The 21,921-nt window shown below is 39.0% G+C and overlaps 1 protein-coding gene across 8 annotated transcripts in view; it reads left to right on the top strand.

Moving 5' to 3' along the window:
• LOC103389024 (voltage-dependent N-type calcium channel subunit alpha-1B-like) overlaps positions 1–21,921 on the top strand; it is a 138,931-nt gene that overhangs the window by 79,480 nt on the left and 37,530 nt on the right. For 6 of the 8 annotated variants that reach the window (XR_003051680.1, XM_025062019.1, XM_025062021.1 and 3 more), the window contains exons 9-22: positions 3,229–3,332; positions 6,295–6,410; positions 6,504–6,593; positions 7,744–7,833; positions 9,346–9,567; positions 9,852–9,964; positions 10,046–10,158; positions 10,852–10,983; positions 13,933–14,005; positions 14,252–14,369; positions 14,515–14,582; positions 14,673–14,779; positions 16,337–16,399; positions 21,112–21,798. Coding sequence is in view for 7 of the 8 variants with exons in the window: in XM_025062019.1 (XP_024917787.1) it covers positions 3,229–3,332; positions 6,295–6,410; positions 6,504–6,593; positions 7,744–7,833; positions 9,346–9,567; positions 9,852–9,964; positions 10,046–10,158; positions 10,852–10,983; positions 13,933–14,005; positions 14,252–14,369; positions 14,515–14,582; positions 14,673–14,779; positions 16,337–16,399; positions 21,112–21,798 (2,096 nt within the window). In the remaining variant the exon portion in view is untranslated. The remainder of the gene's footprint in view (positions 1–3,228; positions 3,333–6,294; positions 6,411–6,503; positions 6,594–7,743; positions 7,834–9,345; positions 9,568–9,851; positions 9,965–10,045; positions 10,159–10,851; positions 10,984–13,932; positions 14,006–14,251; positions 14,370–14,514; positions 14,583–14,672; positions 14,780–16,336; positions 16,400–21,111; positions 21,799–21,921) is intronic. The other 2 variants (XM_025062024.1, XM_025062023.1) reach the window with 1 other exon arrangement.

Here is a 21,921-nt window from a genome sequence, read left to right as displayed (position 1 = left end):
GGGTTGGTGGGGGGGGGTTCGTTGGGCTCAGACGCTGCTGTGTGATGATGCGAAAGAAAACTCCCTTCTGTCCTTACCATGCTGGTTCTGGCCTTAAACTAATTATATGTCGATTTGACCGTGTTTTACAAAATTTAGGTGAAAGATATTTGGGTCTTAATTAATTAATTAATTAATTTCACCATGAAAAACTGAGTTTTCTGTTAGGGTTGTAACCCTGACAGTTCCAAGACCTATGGAACTGGTAGGGTTACTAATGTTCATACATTCCAAAATAATTTCAACAAATACAGGAAACACACACATTTAAAAAAAAAAAACAGAAGTCAGGGAAACATAGGTTTCTGAATACCCCTAAAACACTCATGACTAAACAAGGTTGTTCCATGTAGACTCTACGTGAAACAAGCTAAATGAATGGACCTCGAATCTACATTGTAGATGGTAAAAAACATTTAAATACTGCTTCTCTTCATTGGGTGATGACCTTTGAACCAGGAAATAAAACGGATCCATAAGACGTACAGCTCATGATTTTCAGCCTATGGGAAGTTTAATTTCAGAAGGTTTTGTTTCCGACTGACGAATAAATAAGTAACCAGAATATTACTACGTTTAGCTGAAGGTCGGCCTAGAATAGGCTGACGATGGCTAATGTGTAGGAAAAATTAATTAAATTATTGTTATGGCTATTAAAAAGTCAGAATAAACCAAAACTAGGTCCAAAGTAAAATAAAAACCATGGCTAAAAGTAAAATGAATTTCAAGGATCTGCTTAAAGTTAGCCCTAAACCAGCTTAAACACAACACAATAGTTTAGCATTAGCCAAATTGCATTAATAGCCAAAAATTTAAAATCAAGAAATCAAGGGTTTTTTTTTTTTTTTTTTAGATTTACAGTGAAAGCTCTCTCTCCCTCTGTTAGAACATCATCCTCTTCATCATCTTCATCTCTTACATGGTGGTCTCCAACTGAGCTGAGCTCCGTTTGCTTCTTGTATAGATGTTTCAGAGATGATTTAGAGTGGTTTTCCACATCACAGCAGGCTTTCCTGGCTACAACTCGGTGTGTGTGTGTGTGTGCGTGTGTGCGCGTGTGTCAGCTCAGCGTGGGTGCTTTCGGTCACACAGCTCCTGCAGACTCACTGCTACAGCTCTGTAGCAGCGGTGGGCTTGAGTAACAGGAAGAACAGAGGTATGAAGCCCTCTAGTGCTCTTACTGTTGGTCAAGGGTTTAGATTTTTAAGAGAAGGCTGTTTGTAGTTGTAACGCTGAACTTTGTCCCGAAAAAAAAAAAAAAAAAAAAGACAAAACAAAATAAGGTTGTTGGAGGTATTCGTTATCATGTGCAAGATTGTTTATTATCTGTCACCCCCTTGTCAATGGTGGTAATACACAGTATATTTAATGTTTTTGGATGGAACAGATTTAGCCTGATGGTGGCTTTAATTGCTCCTGCATCCAATATTGTGGAGAAAAGGGCTGTAAATTATATAAAATATCATTTAAAAAAAAAATTACATGACTTCTTCACACATTTGCCAACAAAAAAGAAAACACCACATTTGCTACTGTATTGACTTTTTAGACTGACTTCATATTTAACCGTGTTTATTCTGATAAAATCATTTAAGAAAATCTATGTCTTAATCTAGATTTTTAAATAAAAACATTTAAAGAGAACATTTGAAACAATCCTAAAAAATATTCACGGTCTAACCAACCTGTTGGAAATGGCTGTGCTGCACTTTCCCCCCATTAATGGATTCACTGAGTAAAAACACCCATACGTCACCTCAATTGGATTGTATGTTTCCATCTCATTTTCATTCATGTTTATGTAAAATGGAAATAAATCTGGTCTGGTGACGGTGCTGTCAGAGATAAATGACAGACGGTCGGAGCTGTGAGGGATGAAACCAGCACGTCAGATGATAGGATGTTGGACAAAGTGAAGCTTCTGTCGAACATTTCTCCTATACTGCGTCTGCTGCTTCTGTCTCTCTCTCTGTATGTGTGTGTGTGAGAGAGTGTGTTCATCTCACACACTCAGGTACGTCCTGCCCTCCTGCTTATTCAGCCACCCTGATCCTCCCACTGCAATCACAGCCTGTGATTTTAGCGCTGGCATCTGCAAAGTGTCACTATGCCTCATGAAAAAAAAATCCGTTTCTGGCTCCACCCACCTGCTAATAAACCTGGAGGCGGGCTGACTCCCAGAATCCCCTGGGAGAAAATGAGCCTCAACATTCTCCCAGTTGTAGTGAGGCAGCCCAGAGGCATCAATATGTCTCTGTCGGCTCCCGCCAATTTCAACAGAACCCAAGATTCAGATATTTGCATGAAGTAGCTAACCACAGAAGAAGAACTCTAGTACAACTTTAGTGAGGATCATATGGAAAACTTTACTAAACTTTAGTGAGGATCATATGGAAAACTCTTATTTTACTCAAAAATAACCATAACAGTGACCACATGGGATTTAAATAACTAAAATGCTATCTCAGAGTGAGTTCAGCTAAATGTTAGCTGAAAAAGTTTTTTTTTTCAGTTATTTTTAAAATTGTCTAGGCACAAACAGTGGTTAAATAAAAAAAAAATAGCTAAATGTGAGTCGTCTACAAAGCCAAACAAAAATGATGACTCTAAAACACAGTAGTTGCCCTGACATGCCATCACAAATTAGCCCTAGCTACGTAAAACACCCGTAGTTATTGTAGGAATTGCTAGCAATAGCAAAATCAAACAAGTTATTCACAAATCGGTAAAAATGAACATTATTTGGCTAAAACTACAACAATGGCAACCGAATCACAATGGTAAAGCGAAAGGTTCATTTATTCGGTCAATGTGAAAATATTTTTGAGCTGTCATTCAACCTGGAAAAAATAGAGTGATTTTATTTTCTGACGGATCACAATTTCCCCAAACTCACACAACCCTGGGGAGTTTATAGAAAAAAGTTTTCAAATATAAATACACATTATTTTCAGCACGGAATGAGAAGGAAAACAGACAATTTCATGCACACCGTCATCAGCAGCTGCAGCCTTTTCCAGTTTCAAAACAAAACATCCATTCCATCTGCTCCATTTGTTGTGCTGATTAGTGACATTTTCAGCATTTATTTTTCACACCACCAATCTACAAAAAAAAATACGGGCCATTTTGAAAAGCATTTTAGCATAAACACACTGAGATGTATACTATTTGTGTGTGTGCGTGCAGACCAATGATGTCGCAGGAAACACTTGGAACTGGCTCTACTTCATCCCTCTCATCATCATCGGCTCCTTCTTCATGCTCAACCTGGTTCTCGGTGTCCTGTCAGGGTGAGAACAATCGTTATATCTCGAATAAACTATGACAATAAATATAAAAATATAAACATTTTCAAAAATTTCATGAAGACCATTGCTTTGTTGCGTTAGTCGGCAAAACAAAAAAAGGAAAATGGACATGTTGCCGTAAGACCGAAATAAAAAAGGAAGAATGAAAAAGCAAAAATGAGTGAAAGGGAGCAGGGGGCAATTAGCGCTGATTTTGTCACTTAAACCGTAGGAACAATGAGTAGAATAGCAATATTTTGTAGGCTATGAGGCGGGACGGCTAACCGGAAATGTGTTTGTTAGAAAGCGGGGCATTGAACCGGAAATCCAATCAAAGTAAACGTGGATCCGGTTGTAGAATAATCTGAAGGCAAACTGAAGCCAAAAACGGGAATCTTCTCGTCAATTTGTTCAATTAAAAACATTCCTCAAGCAGGGATATATCTGATTCAATGTTATTTTTGGTATATGGTTAACGAAGAGAAGACACACTGTAACTGTAAGTACTATTTGAGAAAAGAACAAGACACATTCGAAGCGTCGTAGTGCTATAGTGTTTGTTTGTGCTACGTTTGTGTCGTAAAAATGTTCATTTGATCTATTAAAGCTTTGGAGTGATAAAATAAATTACCTTTTCTGATCTGTGACGTCACGCAGCTCCCACCTTGCGCGTCCAAATCACACTATATTTTGTACCGCGTTTGTGCTTTTATGGGTTTTTTTTTTTTTTTTTTTTTTCTTTTTTTCAGCTTTTGTTTTTTCACACGCCTGACAAATTAGTCTCTATCGTTTGTGCTTTTATGGGTTTTTTTTTTTTACGTTTTTACAGCTTGTTTTTTTTCACACGCCTGACAAATTAGTCTCTATCGTTTGTGCCGCGTTTGTGCTGTTCAAATAAACGTTTGTGCTTTTATGGGTTTTACCTTTTTACAGCTCATTTTCTCACAAAGGTAAACAGACTGGAGCTTTGCATGAACATATCAGGAGAAAATACATACGTCACGGTCCCCGTTTTAATAATACTACCGCATGTACAATATGTCTACAATATGTCATCATTTGACGACCAAACAAAAAAAAAGGTTTAAAGTGTGCAGGAGTAACAATCACATGAGCACGATAAATATATATATATAAACAAATAAATGAATAAAAGTTTGAAGTGCGCATGAGAAAATGTTCCTTTTGTGTTGTTGATCACAAATCCAGCGCGCTGACATTATAGAAACAGGTGCCCAAAGACAGGCAGCGAGTTGAATCAGCATGGTCGCACCTTTACGGAATGATCATTAGGTCATTTGGGGGCCATTTCCGGGCAGTGACGTGCCACGAGGTTCATGCCTGGTGCAGTCGGATGTTCAACTATATGAACCCCGAACTAAAATATTATATTTCAATTTTGACCTTGTTTGAAACATTTGCAGTCTATGTCCCTTTTCTGTTTATTAAATCAACTTCTTTGTGTCTTAGAAAAAAGGTCTATAACATGCTTTGGTCAAAACATCAAGGATACCCAGGATTAAGCATGCATCAAAGCACCTTTTTTAATCCTGTCAAAACAGCCCTGGACCAAACGCTCCTTTTCAGTGCCTTAATGTCATTTTTTTCAAATTTCTGTACTATACTTGAACGCCGCTTGTTGTGGACACATTATACATTTACATATATTTAAACATATTATATCTCTTTTTATGCCTGCGTTGGTTCAGACTCTCTCACTATTCGGAACTAAAAGGCATTGAAAGCAGATCCTTCCGCTCAGGAGTTCCGCTCATCCTCTAGTTTTGACCGCAAAGGCAGTTCTGAAAATGCATTCATCCATTTGGTCAGAGAAAGTTGTCAGAGTCTGCTTCCACCTACTCCACCCAGTACATATACAGCTCCACTCCCTCCATTTCTTGCCAGATTATCATCGCTCCCATGCAGACTTTCCAGCACGTGTTTCCTGACTGTTTCTCTGAACCCAACCTGATTAGCGTTCGACCTTCCCCTTGTCTCTGCCCCGGTAAACACACTAGGCTTCTTGTCCCTGACCACGATCATTGCTAGATGTTTCCTGATATATTGTCACCATGTGCTAACTGATGTAAGCCTGTTCCCTTGAAGAAGAAAAAAAGACTGTGTTAAGACCAGACCACTTCTTTACCAGCCGCCACTTCAATGTTTTGGGGCTGTGCTAAAGCTGAACTTTATTAAAGAACTTTATGAATCCCTCAGGAGTTCCCTTCGGGAATTTAAGGAAGCCTCCCTGATTAAGGTCCTCCCCTAATGGTCATTCTGTCAAAGGACCAGAAGAAAACTTCACACAACAGCACTCGTACAGTATATCGATCCGCTCGTATCTCGATTGCATTTTCCCCATTAAAAATAAATAAAAACCAATTAATTCGTTCGTTGATACAAATCCACAGCAGAACTCTTAAAATAGTTTCCTTTACTAACTCCCAAACTGGAAAGAACGTTACTGCCACGTAACTCAGCTCACCACTCCACGGCAAGAAGTTTCTCATGCGTAAAAGATAATTTTCTCGTGCTCTCACCACTCCACGGCAAGAAGTTTCTCACCCTCGTGCAATATTTTACAGTACAGTAGGAACTTGTGCTCACGTGATTGTTTCTCGTGCGGACGTGAAACCCATTTTCTTTGTTGTCAATGATGTTCTGTAGTAGGTCTGTGCATATGTTATAATATAATAATATCTATTGTAATTTAAAATATTTTGTTCAGTGGATATGCATCAATGTCATAAAAGGTTCAAATGAAATATTCTGCACTTTGTGTTTTGGTGCACTAATTCAAATTTAAATGTATTTAACTAAAATAATTTAGATAGTCAGCATGGGGAGAAAACCTTGGTCAATTGTTTTCTTCCTGATCACCAGTCTACTGGTGTCCAGATGAACAGAGTAGGGTTCCGACCAGATATATGTGAAAGAAACCATGATAATATCGTTATTCTAACAGAGAATTTGCTAAAGAGCGAGAGCGCGTGGAGAAGCGACAGGAGTTCCTGAAGCTGCGACGTCAGCAGCAGATAGAGAGAGAACTGACAGGATACCTGGAGTGGATCTGTAAAGCAGGTCAGATGTGATCTTCGTCGCAGTCTCTCTGTGTCTTTGTCATGTAGGCCAAATAGGTTTTTTACTGTATCCCTCTGATTTCTCCTGCTGCAGAGGAGGTGTTGTTGGAGGAGGAGGATGAGATTGCAGAGGAGAAGTCACCTCTGGATGGAGCCTGGTACAAGAGGAAACAGAACCTTCCAGGTGAGAACAGGGCTGGGCAGGACTTGTTTTGTACATTTTTATTTAAAGTTTTTTGTGTATGTAAAACAGTAACATGGATAGATAATAATAATAAGGAAGAAAAAAAAATACAAATATTATGCAAGTCATATTTACAATTCCTTCTTCACATATGATAACATTTTGTCCAATCTTTGATGCAACGTTCTTTATTCAGGTTCAACTTATATGTTAACTTTTCCATCATTTGTATGTCTTTTAATTATTGTTAATTAAAGGACAGTTTTTGGAATAGAACTTCGACATGCCTGTTTACAGTAAATACCTTTATGAGAGATGTATTTCATCTTTACCTGTTTGAATATTTTTTCAAATTTTATATTTGGGAAGAAGATAGTGTTGAGGTAGGTATTAGCTGTACTCTGAATCTGCAGTAAACTGAAGCCTGAGGAAACTGATGTCATGCAGTATTTAATATACTTGTATGAATAAAATGAGTGCAATCATACAGACAGGAAGAGCGAGCGAGCGAGGGATGCTGAAAAGCTGTAATTATGGAGAGAACTGACTGGGATTAAACTCTGGTCTCTCTCTCTCTCTCTCTCTCTCTCTCTTAATGTCACTCTCTCAGTCTTTCTCTCCTTTTGCTCTTTACTCCCTATCCCCGTCTCTCTCTCTCTGTCTGTCTATCTACCTCACTCAACCACTCTGTCAGTCCATTTGAGCTGATGTTAAGACAAGGGTTAATTACTGGAATTAACAGTGTGGATGATTGAATTTGTTAATGCACACATGGACCTTCGCTCTCTCTCTCTCTCTCTCTCAAACCCACATACACACAGTAAGCTAGCTCTCTGTCTCTCTCTCTCTCTCTCTTAAACCCACACACACACAGTAAGCTACTCCAAGGTGATGCTTTTAGTGAATCTTGTCTTAAGTTATTAGTTACATGAAATGAATTCAAATGAGGAGGAAAAATGTGCAGTTTAATTTAACAGTGAGTGGAAGATGTGGTTCAGCAACGTCTTAATACGGACAATGTTATTTCAGTATGATCTCGACATGATTTATTTATATGATGGTCTGTTCCCTCTGTCATGTAGCAGATGCATAAACACTACTGTCTGAAGCTGTTGTAACATTAGAGTCTGTTGTCCTGTCTGTGTCCTAGTTCTGAAACGAGGCAAAGCTAAGAAAGGTAAAAACGAGCTGATCGGTGCCGAGGAGGGAGAAGATCCTTTTGCTGACATCTCATCAGTTGGTGAGAATTTTTAGTCCCAGAATAACTCATGACCTTTACCCTGAAGGTCTCTGGAAAGGATAGTTGTTTTGTTTTTTCATTTTAAATGCACTTCAGTGAGTTTGGGAAGATGGTTGTTTGAAAAATACCACAAAAAAAAAAACCCGACACCAAAAATTAAATAAAAAAGACTGGAGTGATATTAGGTCTTTTTTAAGTCTTTCTCAGCCCTTTTCACTTCGAAACTCACGCTCCAAAACAAGTTCCATACAGAAAATTCCCACGTTTAGCCTACAAGACAATAGGAGCTGCTGGTTGACTTCTGCCCCAAGTGGTAGGTTTGTGTTTCTGCGGCAAAACTTACGGAAAAGTTTAAACAAAAGCACCATAAAATAAAATAAAAAATGAACCCTTATAATGATGACAGTAGTGAATGAAAAAAGAAACACCTATGTGCTTTGATATATTGGTGTTTTCTACAATAAAAATAAATGTATATATTTACATTTGTGCTAAAAAAAACCCAGCCAATACAGCAAGATCAACTGACTTCGTCCTGTATGAGGCTGTGCTTTTTTACTAATTTGACTTGTTCTACTGTTTTGACAGTTTCTACTGTATCATTGCAGCCAAACAATGTTCTCATTAGGCATCATGAAGGTCTACACACACACACTGTTGTGTCTCCGGGGAATAAAAGTGTAATTTAACTCACTTTCCAATTAGACTCTGAATTTAAGACCAGATGAAAAATCCCCTGCAGCATTTTAAAAATAGTAATTTATAATAAATAAGTAGACCGATTGAGATACCTTGGAATTTCTTGTATGTGTTAGAAATTAAAACCCAAGCCTCATAATTAAACTATTTTGTCTCTTAAATTACAAAAAGTGTATTCCAGCAGATAGCAGATATCTCATTTCACCACCGCGTTCTGTCACAATTTAATGCAAAGACAAGAAAAGTGTTTGATGTCAAACTTTCTTAACCTGCAGTTATTGGTTACATACTCGGATTTAAACTGAAATCCACAAGTGTTGTTGTTGTTGTTGTTTGATTTATTTCTGTCACTTGAAGAACATGAAGTCACAGACATACCTTTTTTTTTAACTATCACCATTATGTTTATTCTCTGACCTGAGGCACCATGTGCCTCACAAGATGTAATTCTGGTGCAACTTGGGAAAATAGAACTGAATCAAACCTTTACTGCAGTGTCAGACGTCAGTTCTGTCCTCACACATCTTAACTCACACAGGTGCTGTTGAACCATTCCTGCCTCTATTAGTTAATGTTCATTATCATCATATACCTCAGTGGCGCAAACTGACCACTACAGACAGCAGTGGACCAACAGTCAATACTGTGTTTTATTTCAAAATGAGATTTTTCTCAGTGGACATTGATGCAGAACATCGATTGACAAAGCGGCTGCAAAAAAAAAAAAAAAAAGCAAAAATGAGGCCCAACGGTAAAACAAAGCTCTAAAACCCAAAAATCACAGATATTCAAACCACTTCTCCTCTCCTCCAGCTCCTCCTGGTTCTCCGTTTGGTCGAGCCAGTGTTAAAAGTGGAGGAAAGTTGGACAGCTCCACCTACTTCCGCCGTAAGGAGAAGAGAATTCGCTTCTTCATCCGAAGGATGGTGAAAGCTCAGAGCTTCTACTGGATCGTCCTGTGTCTGGTGGGACTCAACACTCTGTGTGTGGCCATCGTTCACTATGACCAGCCTGAGTGGCTGACAACGGCCCTGTGTGAGTCACACATGCTGTATTGTAGTCATGTTGTTGGATCTGAGGTCGGTCTGTGGGCTTCATCTGAGCCAAGTCCGAACCAGAACTAAACCAGTGCTGACTAAAAAATATTATAAGAAGTGTAGGTTTGTTAGAAAGATTTAAGTTTAGATTTAAGTTTAAAAAGATGGTTGCACAATTCCTTTTCACCTACTTAAACACCTTTCAGTCAGAACATCTGCTCCTTATAACCTTCCACAACGATGAACACATAATGAAAATATTTGTTTTTACCCTTAAACCAGACACAGCAGAGTTTGTATTTCTGGGTTTGTTCCTCACTGAGATGACGTTGAAGATGTATGGACTCGGAGCGAGAAATTACTTCCATTCCTCCTTTAACTGCTTTGATTTTGGGGTAGGTGGAACTTCAGGTTGTACGTCGACCAATGATGACATCAGAGGTGTTCAAACTATAACTTCGTCCTCTGCTTTTCAGGTGATTGTGGGAAGTATTTTCGAGGTCATCTGGGACATGATCAAACCTGGAGCATCGTTTGGGATCAGCGTGTTGAGAGCTCTGCGTCTGCTGAGGATTTTCAAAGTCACCAACCTCCCCTCCCCCTGCCTCTCTTCTTTTTTTCCGGCCACCTTTCTTCCTCGAAGACGATGGGTCCCCACTATCCTTCCGGTTTTTAATAATGCGTTGGACGGTTCTTAACCCAATTTTAGTAGTTTCTGCAATCTCCTTTGATGTTTTCTCTGCTTGATGCATGCCAATGATTTGACCCTTCTCAAACAGACTAACATCTTTTCCACGACTAGGGGATGTGTCTTTCGACATAGTTGTTTAGGAAATAAGAGACATTGCCTCTGGGCCAAAGCGCCACTATACAAAAAAAATTATAAATATAAATAAATATAGTGATTTGGGTGGCGACTGCTGCCCCCGCGACCCGGTAACGGATAAGCGGATGAAAATGGATGGATGGATAAATAAATATACAAATAACATTAGGAAAGATAGGTGGATATCTTAAACCTCCTAAAGTGAAAAAACGTGTGCAAATACAAAGCAAATTAGAAGACATGTTGGCTGTGCTAGTATGTTGTGTAGTAACCGCATTCATTGTAGTGTTTCCCAGTCTTGGCTAAGCTAACCGTGTCAACCCCTTCAGCCCTGACTCGTCTATCTATCTATTCTACAATAACTCGCATGTGACAAAATGGCTCAATAATAAAGCCAGAAATAATAATAATTAAAAAAAACCCTAATTCTTCTGAGTGTTTGCTGTTTCCTCTTAGATACTGGAACTCCCTGAGGAACCTGGTGGTCTCCCTCCTCAACTCCATGAAATCCATCATCAGCTTGCTCTTCCTTCTTTTCCTGTTCATCGTGGTCTTTGCTCTGCTGGGGATGCAGCTCTTTGGAGGACAGTGAGTGTTCTTCTTGACCCCCCCCACCCCCTTCACTGCCTCCTTTACCCTGATCCACACCTTCTTGTACCCTACTCAGTGTGTGTGTGTGTGTGTGTGGTCACAGCCTTGTAGAAGCAGCGGCAGCTCAGAGTTCACTCCTCTGATATCAGTCTTCGCAGGAAACTCCATGTGGTCTAATGACAGGACCACCTCCTGGTCTAATCAAAGACCTGGAGTCCAACCTGCTCTGACCTTCAAATACCAACCGCTCAGGCTGCTGCTGCCTGTTGTGGACATGTTCTTTTATTCAGAAGAAATACAAATGTTGATATTACTAGTATTTTACTATAATTAGTCTTTTTCACATGTCCAGAAGATCAGAGAAAGATCAATGGTTATAAATATGTAAAGTCATTTAAAACAAAACCAAAAGTCATCATGTAAAAAGAGACTAAAAAGAGGATATTTAAGAAATCCAAATGTCTTAAAAGCAACGAGGAAGGGAAGAAATGTCAATGTTTGAAGGCCACTGAGAGGATGTTTTATTCATGTAGAATTAAAAAGAGAAAATGAAGACAGCTGTCCAACAGTGAAGCTGCTGCTGCTGCCCCGGGGCTGCTGCCCCAGCTGCTGCCCCTACTGCCACAGATTTAGGAGGTGTGAGGGCAGGAGGTGGTGACTCCTAACCCTCACCTAATCCTTGTTTCCAGTCCTGATTTAGCCAAGTCCCTGTGGCTGATACACAGGAACTGAGCTGCGTGGTCCAAATCCCTGTTGGGGCTAATCACAGCACAGAGACATGCACACAAACACACAAACACACACAGACATCGACTACTGCTGCTGCTCCTCCTCCTCCTCCTCCTCAAGCTCTCAGTGCTGGGTCCAGATGACAAAGTGGGTGGAAACCAAAGAGAGGAGGATAGAGCAGAGGGAGAAGCAGGAGTCATGTTAGAAGACGCACTAATGAGACAGAGGAGGACAAAAGTAGAGGGGCATAAGGAGCAAAGAGACTTCCTGACGACATACCAGAAGTAAGGCGTATCAACTGATGGCTCCTCCTCCTCCTTCTCTCCTCTCTTCCATCTCCCTCCATTTTCCTTCCTGCGTCGACAAGAAACAAGTCGCTTGTATTTATAGTTTATAAACCGATGAAGGCAGACACAAGTTTTGCATTTTTTTATCACAAACTGTTAGTCTCTTTTAGTAAAACATTCTATTTAAAAATGGTGAATTAATCATTTAATATGTTTGTAATGAATTATTTATGACACGTCTGATATGAATATTTAATTTTTAGCCTGAACTAGACCACTACGTGGTCCAAACCTTATGTCTCCACGTGTTTCCCTTGATAAGTGATGACGGGTTAACAAAGCCACATATTCAAAGTCACACGTTGCTTCAGTTTTAAACACAGTACAGTGGGGCTTCGAGATAAGAGTTTAATCCGTTCCACAACAGCACTCGATCTCTAGCCGCTCATATCTCGATTGGATTTTCCCAATCAAAAATAACTTAAAGCCAATTAATTCCAACCAGACCCCTGGAAATATACTATTAAATAATTAAATTAAAAATACTCCCGTCTAAAAAATCTAAAACATAGATATAAACAAATATATTGATAATATAAAATAATAATAATTAGGAAAACATTTTTTTATTATTGTTATAAACATGGGTAAAATAACCAAGCCAGAGACAGTGAGCGAGACGGGGCAACAGAGTATTGGGCCACTAAGTGTAGGAGAAGGACTGGGAGTGAGGACTGTATTTAGATGATAGAGAGAGAGAGAGAGAGACAGAGAGAGAGAGAACGGGTGTCGAAATGGAGCTCAGTTGAGCACTCGTAACTCCATGTTTTCTTGTATCGCGAAGAAAATCTTGCAATAGTCGCTTACTTGTAACTTGGAAAACTCGTATTTCAGGTAGCTCGTATCTCGAAGCCCCACTGTACATAAAAAACATTCACATTCAGTTTGTTTACTTTAAATAACTCTTAAGGTAAACAAGCTAAAGTATTTCATATGCCACCTACTGTAAGGTGAACCTAATTAGCAGAGGTGGGACCAAGTCGTTGCTTTGCAAGTCATAAGTAAGTCTCAAGTCTTTGCACTCAAGTCTGAGTCAAGTCTCAAGTCAAGACAGGCAAAGTCCGAGTCGAGTCCAAGTCAAGACTAAAAAGTGTCAAGTCCCAAGTCCTGCCGTTTCTGTTTCGAGTCCTTTTAATAATAATATATTTACACAGATCACTTTGGGTTTTGGAGAAAGTCTCAAGTCTTGTCGAGTCAAAGGGCTCGAGTCCAAGTGAAGTCACGAGTCATTGATGTTAAAGTCCAAGTCGAGTTCCAAGTCTCTTTACAGTTTGTCAAGTCGAGTCTAAAGCCATCAAATTGATGACTCGTGTCTGACTCGAGTCCAAGTCATGCGACTCGAGTCCACACCTCTGCTAATTAGAGAGTGCACTTTAAGTGGTTTTATTTTAACAAATACAACAGGACATATAGTTATTCATCTTCATCTGGCTGGCAAATTTAGGAACTTCAGGTACAGGTGTCCATCAGTTTAATTGGTGAGAGGTGAATGATTGCATCCTTTTTCAAGGTGTTTTATTCTGTATTTACTGACTGAATGTACATGGTACAAGGCGACAGTGGTAGTTTGGTGGTGAAGGAACCGGACTTGGGTTTGAAAGGTTTCAGGTTTGAGTCCACCAGTTGCTAGGTTACCACTGAGGTGCATTGAGAATGGGACCATCCCCACACACTGCTCCCCTCCTGCTCACTTTGGTGATGGGTACAACACAGAGGTCATATTTCGTTGTCTGCAGTGATGGGCTGTCACAGTGACAAGTAGTTCACTTTCATGTTACACTGTTGCATGTTCACCTCGTGCACCAAACTCTAAAACTTCTTCTTCTTACCTCCACCTTTGATGGCTTTGTTCTCTTTCTGTTTCTTATAGGTTCAACTTTGAGAATAAGACCCCGACGACAAACTTTGATACTTTTCCTGCCGCCATTCTTACAGTGTTCCAGGTAAAACGTCTGCCTTGGATTAGATTACATTTCGTAAGAACAGAGGAGTATTTATTTATTTATTCAGACCAGGTTACTGTAGGTCACATGTCTTGCCTGGGATTGTTATTGCAGTGTTGTGATCATTCTAGCAGTCACTTTTTGGACCCCCTCCCCTCTGTGATGAACAGATCTTTAGTCCTGTTCTCCTGACAGATGGCCTTCTTGTATCTTCTGGGCTTTTGTCTACTCTTCTGTCTCCATCAGATTCTGACGGGTGAAGACTGGAATGCCGTCATGTACCATGGCATTGAGTCCCAGGGAGGCGTTCGGCGCGGCATGTTCTCCTCCATCTACTTCATCGTCCTGACGCTGTTTGGAAACTGTATCATTTTGGGACACTGTTTAGATGTTGATTCCATGTTGTGATTTGGGATCATCTGCTTCAGTTGCTTGGTCAGTGACCAAAGTAAAAACCAAGGTGTTACTCTGATCTTTGTGTGTTCCTCCTGAGCTACACCGTCCTTCAGACACGCTCCTCAACGTCTTCTTGGCCATTGCTGTGGACAACCTGGCCAACGCGCAGGAGCTGACAAAGGTGGGCTCAGTAATCAGGTTTTATATTTACAAATACATTACTTTAATTCTGAATCACCAGTCAGAATAAAAATGTCTGTCTCGGTTACAGGACGAAGAGGAACAGGAGGAGGCAGCCAATAAGAAGCTGGCTCTGCAGAAGGCCTTGGAGGTGAAGGAGGTCAGTCCGATGTCTGCGGCCAACATCTCCATTGCTGCGTAAGTTTTCAGAGAATCTGTGTCTCCCCGGAGGCTGGTCTAAAGCCTGCGATGATCTTCCCTCTGTGTCTTCTGTCCTCACTCTCTGGGGGTGTGTGCTTTTTGTCTGTCCTTTACTGTTTTTGTCCTCCTCGTCTCCTCTCTGAGATTTTCTCTTTTTCTGCTGCAGCTTCTTTCAACTCACCCTACATTTCTCCCACCATTGATCCCAGCAGTGAATGATGTTATTGTCCCCCAGGGCTCACCTCATACTTGATGACCTCAACAACAGTTCGACTAAGACAAATCCAAATTTTTTTTGTGCTCTCGCAGTCACATGTGCAAGAAAACAACATTTAAAAATATATATTTGTTTGAATCATGGTAATCTGACCCTGGGCCCAACAGGAAGTTCAAGAGTCCATGAGGTTCAAACACCTGCTGTACACATACATACAGGTACATATGGGTACAAACCAGTACTCCGAGGTACATACAGGTACTGATACATACAGATTAAACATTGTAATGACTGAGAAGTTAAATCTTTTTATCATTAAATTTTTTTTTTGACATACTAGACAGAGCCATAATGCTGCATTGGTGGTAAAAAAAGATTTGGTTTAGATTTAATTTGATCACATAACATGCAACAATGTTACATGTTTTACTTGAGATTTACGGAAATCAATTATTTAAAATGTATTATTTAAAACAGTAGTACTAAATATCATTGTTTTCTATAAAACTATGTATTTAAAGTACTTTAAAGTTCTCTGTTTTGACTATAATTTCTCATGCATGTGTTTCTGTCATAAACAATTTCGCCAATTAATAACTAATAATTTACAGTCACAGTAAATGGACAAAGTGAATAAAGCCTTGATTAGTTGAACTTTATTCATTAGCAGTCAACACAGCAGTTTGTCATTGTGACCCAAAGTGGGCTTGAGAATCAAACCGCCAACCTTCTGAACGGCCATCATGAGTTGAACTTTAAAATTATTCCAGCGCAGGAACCGACTTTTGTGTATAAACCTTTTAAAGTAACACCACTCTCCTACAGTTTAACAGCTGTATAATTCACACTATTTAATTGTTTGACCATTCACCCCAGCTCCCCTCCTTCTTCACCCTCCCCCCCATAAACTTTGAAGCATCAACTTCACGTCGCTCTCATATTGACCTTAATCGTTGTTGTGATGTTTTGTTTTCAGTGTAAACACTCTCATTTGTAGTGAACAATGAATAGCCATTTATGTCTAATCAGGGTCTCATCACGGAACGACTGTAGACATGAGGAACGTTTTTAAACAACTATCCTGAAGAAAATGAAACCAGAGACAGAAACAGGTCACTGTGTCGCCGTGTTCCTGTGATAAACCCTGTGCTTCAGTCTCATCTGCTTCAGTCTGTGCTGTTAGAAGGAGTTCCCACTTTTGTTGCCGCTGTTATTGTACAGATCAATCCTTGAGTGTCTGACAGGACAAGAGGTCAGGTGACCCGGCAGACCACCTGACCCCTCCACACTTGTGTCTGATATTTTTTGTGTGTGTGTTTTTTGTTCTGCATGTACAGTTTTGTAAAGCAAAATCAAGATGCAATCTCTCGCAGGTCGTCCATCAACAGCATTCAGTCACCGTGAGTCTCCTCTACTTTATTCTTCCTCTTTGACTCCTCTCCTAAATCCTCTTTTCCTTTTGTTTGAAAGGATTTATTGTAACTGCTCAGAATAAAAAAAAAAAACAGACAATGATTAAACTACAATACTTTCCATTACTGACATTATACTATTTCATTATTATCATTATATTATTTCATTATTGTCATTATACTATTTCATTATTATCATTATATTATTTCATTATTGTCATTACATTATTTCATTATTATCATATTATTTCATTATTGTCATTATACTATTTCATTATTATCATTATATTATTTCATTATTGTCATTACACTATTTCATTATTATCATATTATTTCATTATTGTCATTATACTATTTCATTATTATCATTATATTATTTCATTATTGTCATTACACTATTTCATTATTATCATATTATTTCATTATTGTCATTATACTATTTCATTATTATCATTTTATTATTTCATTATTGTCATTACATTATTGACATTTTATCATTTCAATATTGACATTACATTGTTACATTATTCACATTATATTATTTAATTATTGTCATTACATTATTACATTATTGACATTTTATCATTTCAATATTGTCATTACATTGTTACATTATTCACATTATATTATTTAATTATTGTCATTACATTATTACATTATTGACATTTTATCATTTCATTATTATCATTATATCATTTCATTATTATCATTAAAGTATTCCATTATTGACGTTATATTATTTCATTATTGACACTATATCATTTCATTACTGACATTATATTATTTCATTATTATGAGATATTTTTTTCTATATTCTTTGCATTATTTCAATATTGTCTTAATCTAATGACAAGATTTCACGTGCGCAAAAATATAGAGGGTTTGGTACTTTTACTATCTTTTCCTTATCTTCTAATCTTTTCTAAACCAAAAATCACTTGTGTATTGAACTTTCAAAATTTCACCACATGACCATAGTTTTCTTTCATCTTAAGATGTCTCTTGTGAAGATTTTTTTTAATGTATACATCTAGAATAGAAGCTACAAACAACAGTGCTGTGTAAAAGGTTCATATGAACTAAAAGGAGAAGAATCGAACTATCTATTAAAGCTGGCTAAAATTAGCAGCGCCGCCAAATTACCTGTGCTTCGGACAGCGATGACCATAAACAGTTTGTGACAAACCTAATGAGTCCAGTCGGGAGTTGTTTGTCAGGTCGATCACCCAGTAAAAAAAAAGAAACATTTGCACATGAATACGTGTGAGAGGCTGGACAAAAGTGTCCCGCAGCTGTAATTCTCGAATGATAAACAAGCCTTCAGTCACTAGATGGCAGCAACTCACGCATTGGTTTGTGCAGAGAAGAAAATACATATTCAGGTTCTCAAAAGTATTTCAATTCGGGAGGTGGTGTGTGGAAAAAAAAAAAAGTTCCATCAAATGTATTATAATGCACAACAACAACAAAAACAAGCAACAAGAACTTGGAAAGCTAATGATTAGCTATTATGTAGCAGCTTAAGGTAGCGTTAAGATGTATATACAGCTAAGCTTAACTTTTACCCCGACTCCATAGTTTAGTTTAATCATAACTAACAGTAATTTAACCAACAGTAAGAAGAAGGTCACCCAAACATAACAAAGTCGTAAACTGCACTAATTCATCCAGTGCCACCGTGGGGGGCCCCGAGCCCTAGCTTTGACCTGCCTTTTCTCTTTCCTTCCACCTCTAACTCCCTGCTCTAGTGTTTGATCACTGTCTGTTACTCACCTGAATGTGTGTATATGGTAATGTGTCCTGTGTCCTGTCTCTCCCGTGTGTCTGTGTCCTCGGCCTCTGAGGACTGTCTCCTCGCCTCCTGCTCTATGACTCTAGTCTACAAACACTGACTTCATAACAGTAAAAATCACCACAAATTCACAGATGTCAGGAAATGCACTGGGACCAAGCGAGATTTATTATTATTGTAATGATCTAGTCCACTGTGTAGAGGGGAACTAACATACAGTCCTGGTCATTTTAGAGCATCGTGGTTGAAAAAAGCTAAGGGAAAAAAAACAGAGCTACTCTTGGTCCAACAATTTTTACAAACTAGAGAGAATTATGGGTAATTTTGTCCCCATTAGACACAACATGCTGCAATTTTTTTGAAGGACACAATGATTCTGAGGAGAGGACATGCAGCATAATGTGAACCGTTCTGTTCAGGTTTAATCGCTTGACAAAGTAATGAAAACATTTTTTGTTGTTCACATTTAAAAACTTAAACATGTCGTTCTGATAGTGTATTGATTGATTTTAATCTGTTTAAAGTTATCACATGGTTTTGCGATACTGTCTACCAACTGAGGTACTCTTAGTGCTAATATTTAGTTATATAGTATATATATAATTATATATATTATATAAAAAATGCTAATATTTAGTTATATAGTATATATATAATTATATATATTATATAAAAAATGCTAATATTTAGTTATATAGTATATATATAATTATATATATATTATATAATTATAATCAGTTTTTGTGTTTGTGCTAAATTTTAGCCAAATTTTCCATTAGATGCATTTGTCTAATAGCGAACTTAGTTTACTACATAACTGCTACGTTAGATGTGTATTCCAGACAAATATAAATATTCTCTTCAGAAAGAGTTTTGAAACTTTTTACGAAGAAGAATATTTTCCACACAGGTGAAACAATTCCAGGCTGGCATCAGTCATTTCTTCAACAATTCATTTCAAATGAGGAAAAAAAAAAGTGTGCTTTTCTTTAAATGACATTTTCTGACGTACCATATTTTAAACCTTTGTTTTATCAGTCAGTCATTTCTATTTAAAGTCAATAAAAAGTCTGATTCTGTATAGTTATCAGACATTAATTGAGTCAAAAGACAGATTCCTTTAAAAACATTGTACAATGACTGTCATAATGATTTATCTTGATGATTTGCCTTTTTATCTTTGCCCCGGAAAAAAAGGCTAATTTACCGAGTGAATGCTTGGTTGTTAGCGCTGCTAAAAAAAAAAAAATCTCCAGGCGTCACCTTGGTGAGTGAGACTGATTAAAGCTGCTGTCAGTAAAAGCGTCAATTAAAGTCAGAGTTGAATAGCTGTGGGTTTTGAAGCTATTCACTGGAGATTCAGCCAGAGAAAACCAGCCATTAGAAATCTGAAAATTAACCAATGACACGTCTAGTCCAGAGACGGCTAAAAATTAAACCTCATCACGGAGTTAACTTAACAATTAGATTGAAGCCTGACAACAAAATAAACAAATGTTTATCCAGACATTATTAAAGGCAACCCCAAAAAAAAATAGCATCATGTTGGTCCCAAACCTACAGAGCCCCTAAAGGGATATGGGTCGTGCTCACGACATATGTTTCTTTATTTTCTTTTTTTTCCCCATGTCCCTTTGGGGGTTCCGTACAAACGATCTCAAAGAGAACCAAGAAAACTGTTGAAATAGTTCTATGAAATATTTAAAAGAGAGTAATATGTGAGGATGGCAACATGTTAAACCAGAAGGTCGAGTTCCATAAACAAGTTTCTCAGTAGTCAGTAGATGGTAGATAGCTGTCACCATGTTGAGGTCTTGAAGTATTTTCTGTATCCAAAAATAGTTGTGTAGGTTCTCAGTCATCCAGTTTATTTTTCTTGTTTTCAGGGAGGGGGGTTGAATTTTTTTGGGGAGAGAACTCAGGATGACATTAAAGGGGGGGATGAAAGGTTGTGTCTCAAACCACCTCCTCTATTGACAGCTGGTTTCTCCAGATTGACATAGAAGGCTTCCTTCACCCCCCCTCCCCCCCCTCTCAGACCATCTGTCTTCTCTGGTGAGGATGTGTACATCCTCATCCACAAAAGTGTGTCCTTTGTCCTCAAGATGTACAGTAGATGACCAGCTGAGTCCTGCCCTGAGGAGCTGGCTCTTCTGGGTTGTTACATACGCTTGTACAGTGGTTGTTTGGTTTCCCCGATGTAGAGGTTGCTCTGTTTGTGGTCTTCAAAAAACATGTACTGTACTTCGTCCAGTTGCCCTCGATGTAACTATTGACGACAACACAGAAAAGTATCTTCTGTAGTTAACCAATCATAATAAACCAGGTCTCTGTGCTAGAGAGAACATCTGTAAAAAACATCTACTTTATGTCCACGACTTATTGACTATGGACGGAGCTGTGGATCATTCATGACGCCAAATTAGTCAGTTGGCTGAAAAAAAAGCCAAAAGGCCTTTCATGGCCCACTTAGTTGTACATCTCAGCCAATAAAAAAAAGACATGTTTTGAGTAGGAGATAAATGTCAGCCAAATTAGTCAGTTGGCTGAAAAAAAGGCCAAAAGGCCTTTCCTGGCCCACTTAGTTATACATCTCAGCCAATAAAAAAAGTCAAAAAAGGTCAAATGTCTTAAATAAACTTGGGCAAGTCCATTGAGTCTGAGCATAAAAAAACAACCTAAATCCCCAACGTTTATCTGCGATAATATTCAACGATGACACTTGATGTGCATGACCAGACAAAGTAACTGACTTTGGTTCAAGTCCTGCATGTAGTCCGTTCAAATCCTACAGTATATCTGACCCTTGTTTGTGGGACAAGTAGGATCAGGCTTTTACAGGTTCTTTCCAAACATCGATGCCGTTTTTAAGGAGTGTTTCTATGGTTTTGAATGTTGTGTGCATCAGAGACCAGAGGACAACAAAGAGCAAGTCTGTGTGGGAGCAACGGACCAACCAGCTGAGGAGGCACAACATAAGGGCCAGCAGTGAGGCCCTGTTCAACGAGCTGGACCCGGAAGACCGCCTTCGATTGACCTCCGCCCTTCACCTGCACCCCGACATGAAGACTCACCTCGACCGCCCCCTGGTGATGGATGGCAGGAACGGTGACAAAACCAGTGAGACGCGTAGCGAAGGCCACGAGGAGGCGGTTGAGGGAGAAAGCCACACGCACTCAAGAAAACACCATCGCCACCACAACAGGAATGGAGAGAACAGAGATGGAGGTGACAACAAGGGAGGAACGAACCACGGTCATCGGAGCAGGAGAAGGGATCAAAACGGTGACGGAGTTTTGGGAAAAGAGAGGAAACCAGAGAGACGGTACAGCAGAGATGTTGGGCAGGGACATTGGCACCATCACCACCGTCGGAGTGGTTCTCCCGAGGAGAACGGAGAAACCGATGGAGGAGACGGCGGACACCATCGTCCCCATTATCAGCATCCCCCAAATAAGGGAAATGGATCGATTGGGAACGGAGAGAGGAGAAACGATGGAGACAACAAGGCGCGATGTTCTAGGATGTTGAAGGCTCAGTCCACTCTGAATGGAGATGAATGTAAGAGGAACAGAAAGGGAGTCAGAGGACACAGGTAAGGTCGAAGAAGCTCTACTGAAACTCTAGCCACGTGTTGGCCAAATGATTAGAACCTTCCAGCCGTTTCACCTAACATTTTCAGTTGAAGAATCGCCAATGAAGAGCCGTGTGCCTCTCT

The sequence above is a fragment of the Cynoglossus semilaevis genome, chromosome 14 (assembly GCF_000523025.1).
Source record: "Cynoglossus semilaevis isolate Cse_v1.0 chromosome 14, Cse_v1.0, whole genome shotgun sequence".
NCBI classification, from domain to species: domain Eukaryota; kingdom Metazoa; phylum Chordata; class Actinopteri; order Pleuronectiformes; family Cynoglossidae; genus Cynoglossus; species Cynoglossus semilaevis.
This window is presented reverse-complemented; position numbering and strand designations above follow the sequence as displayed.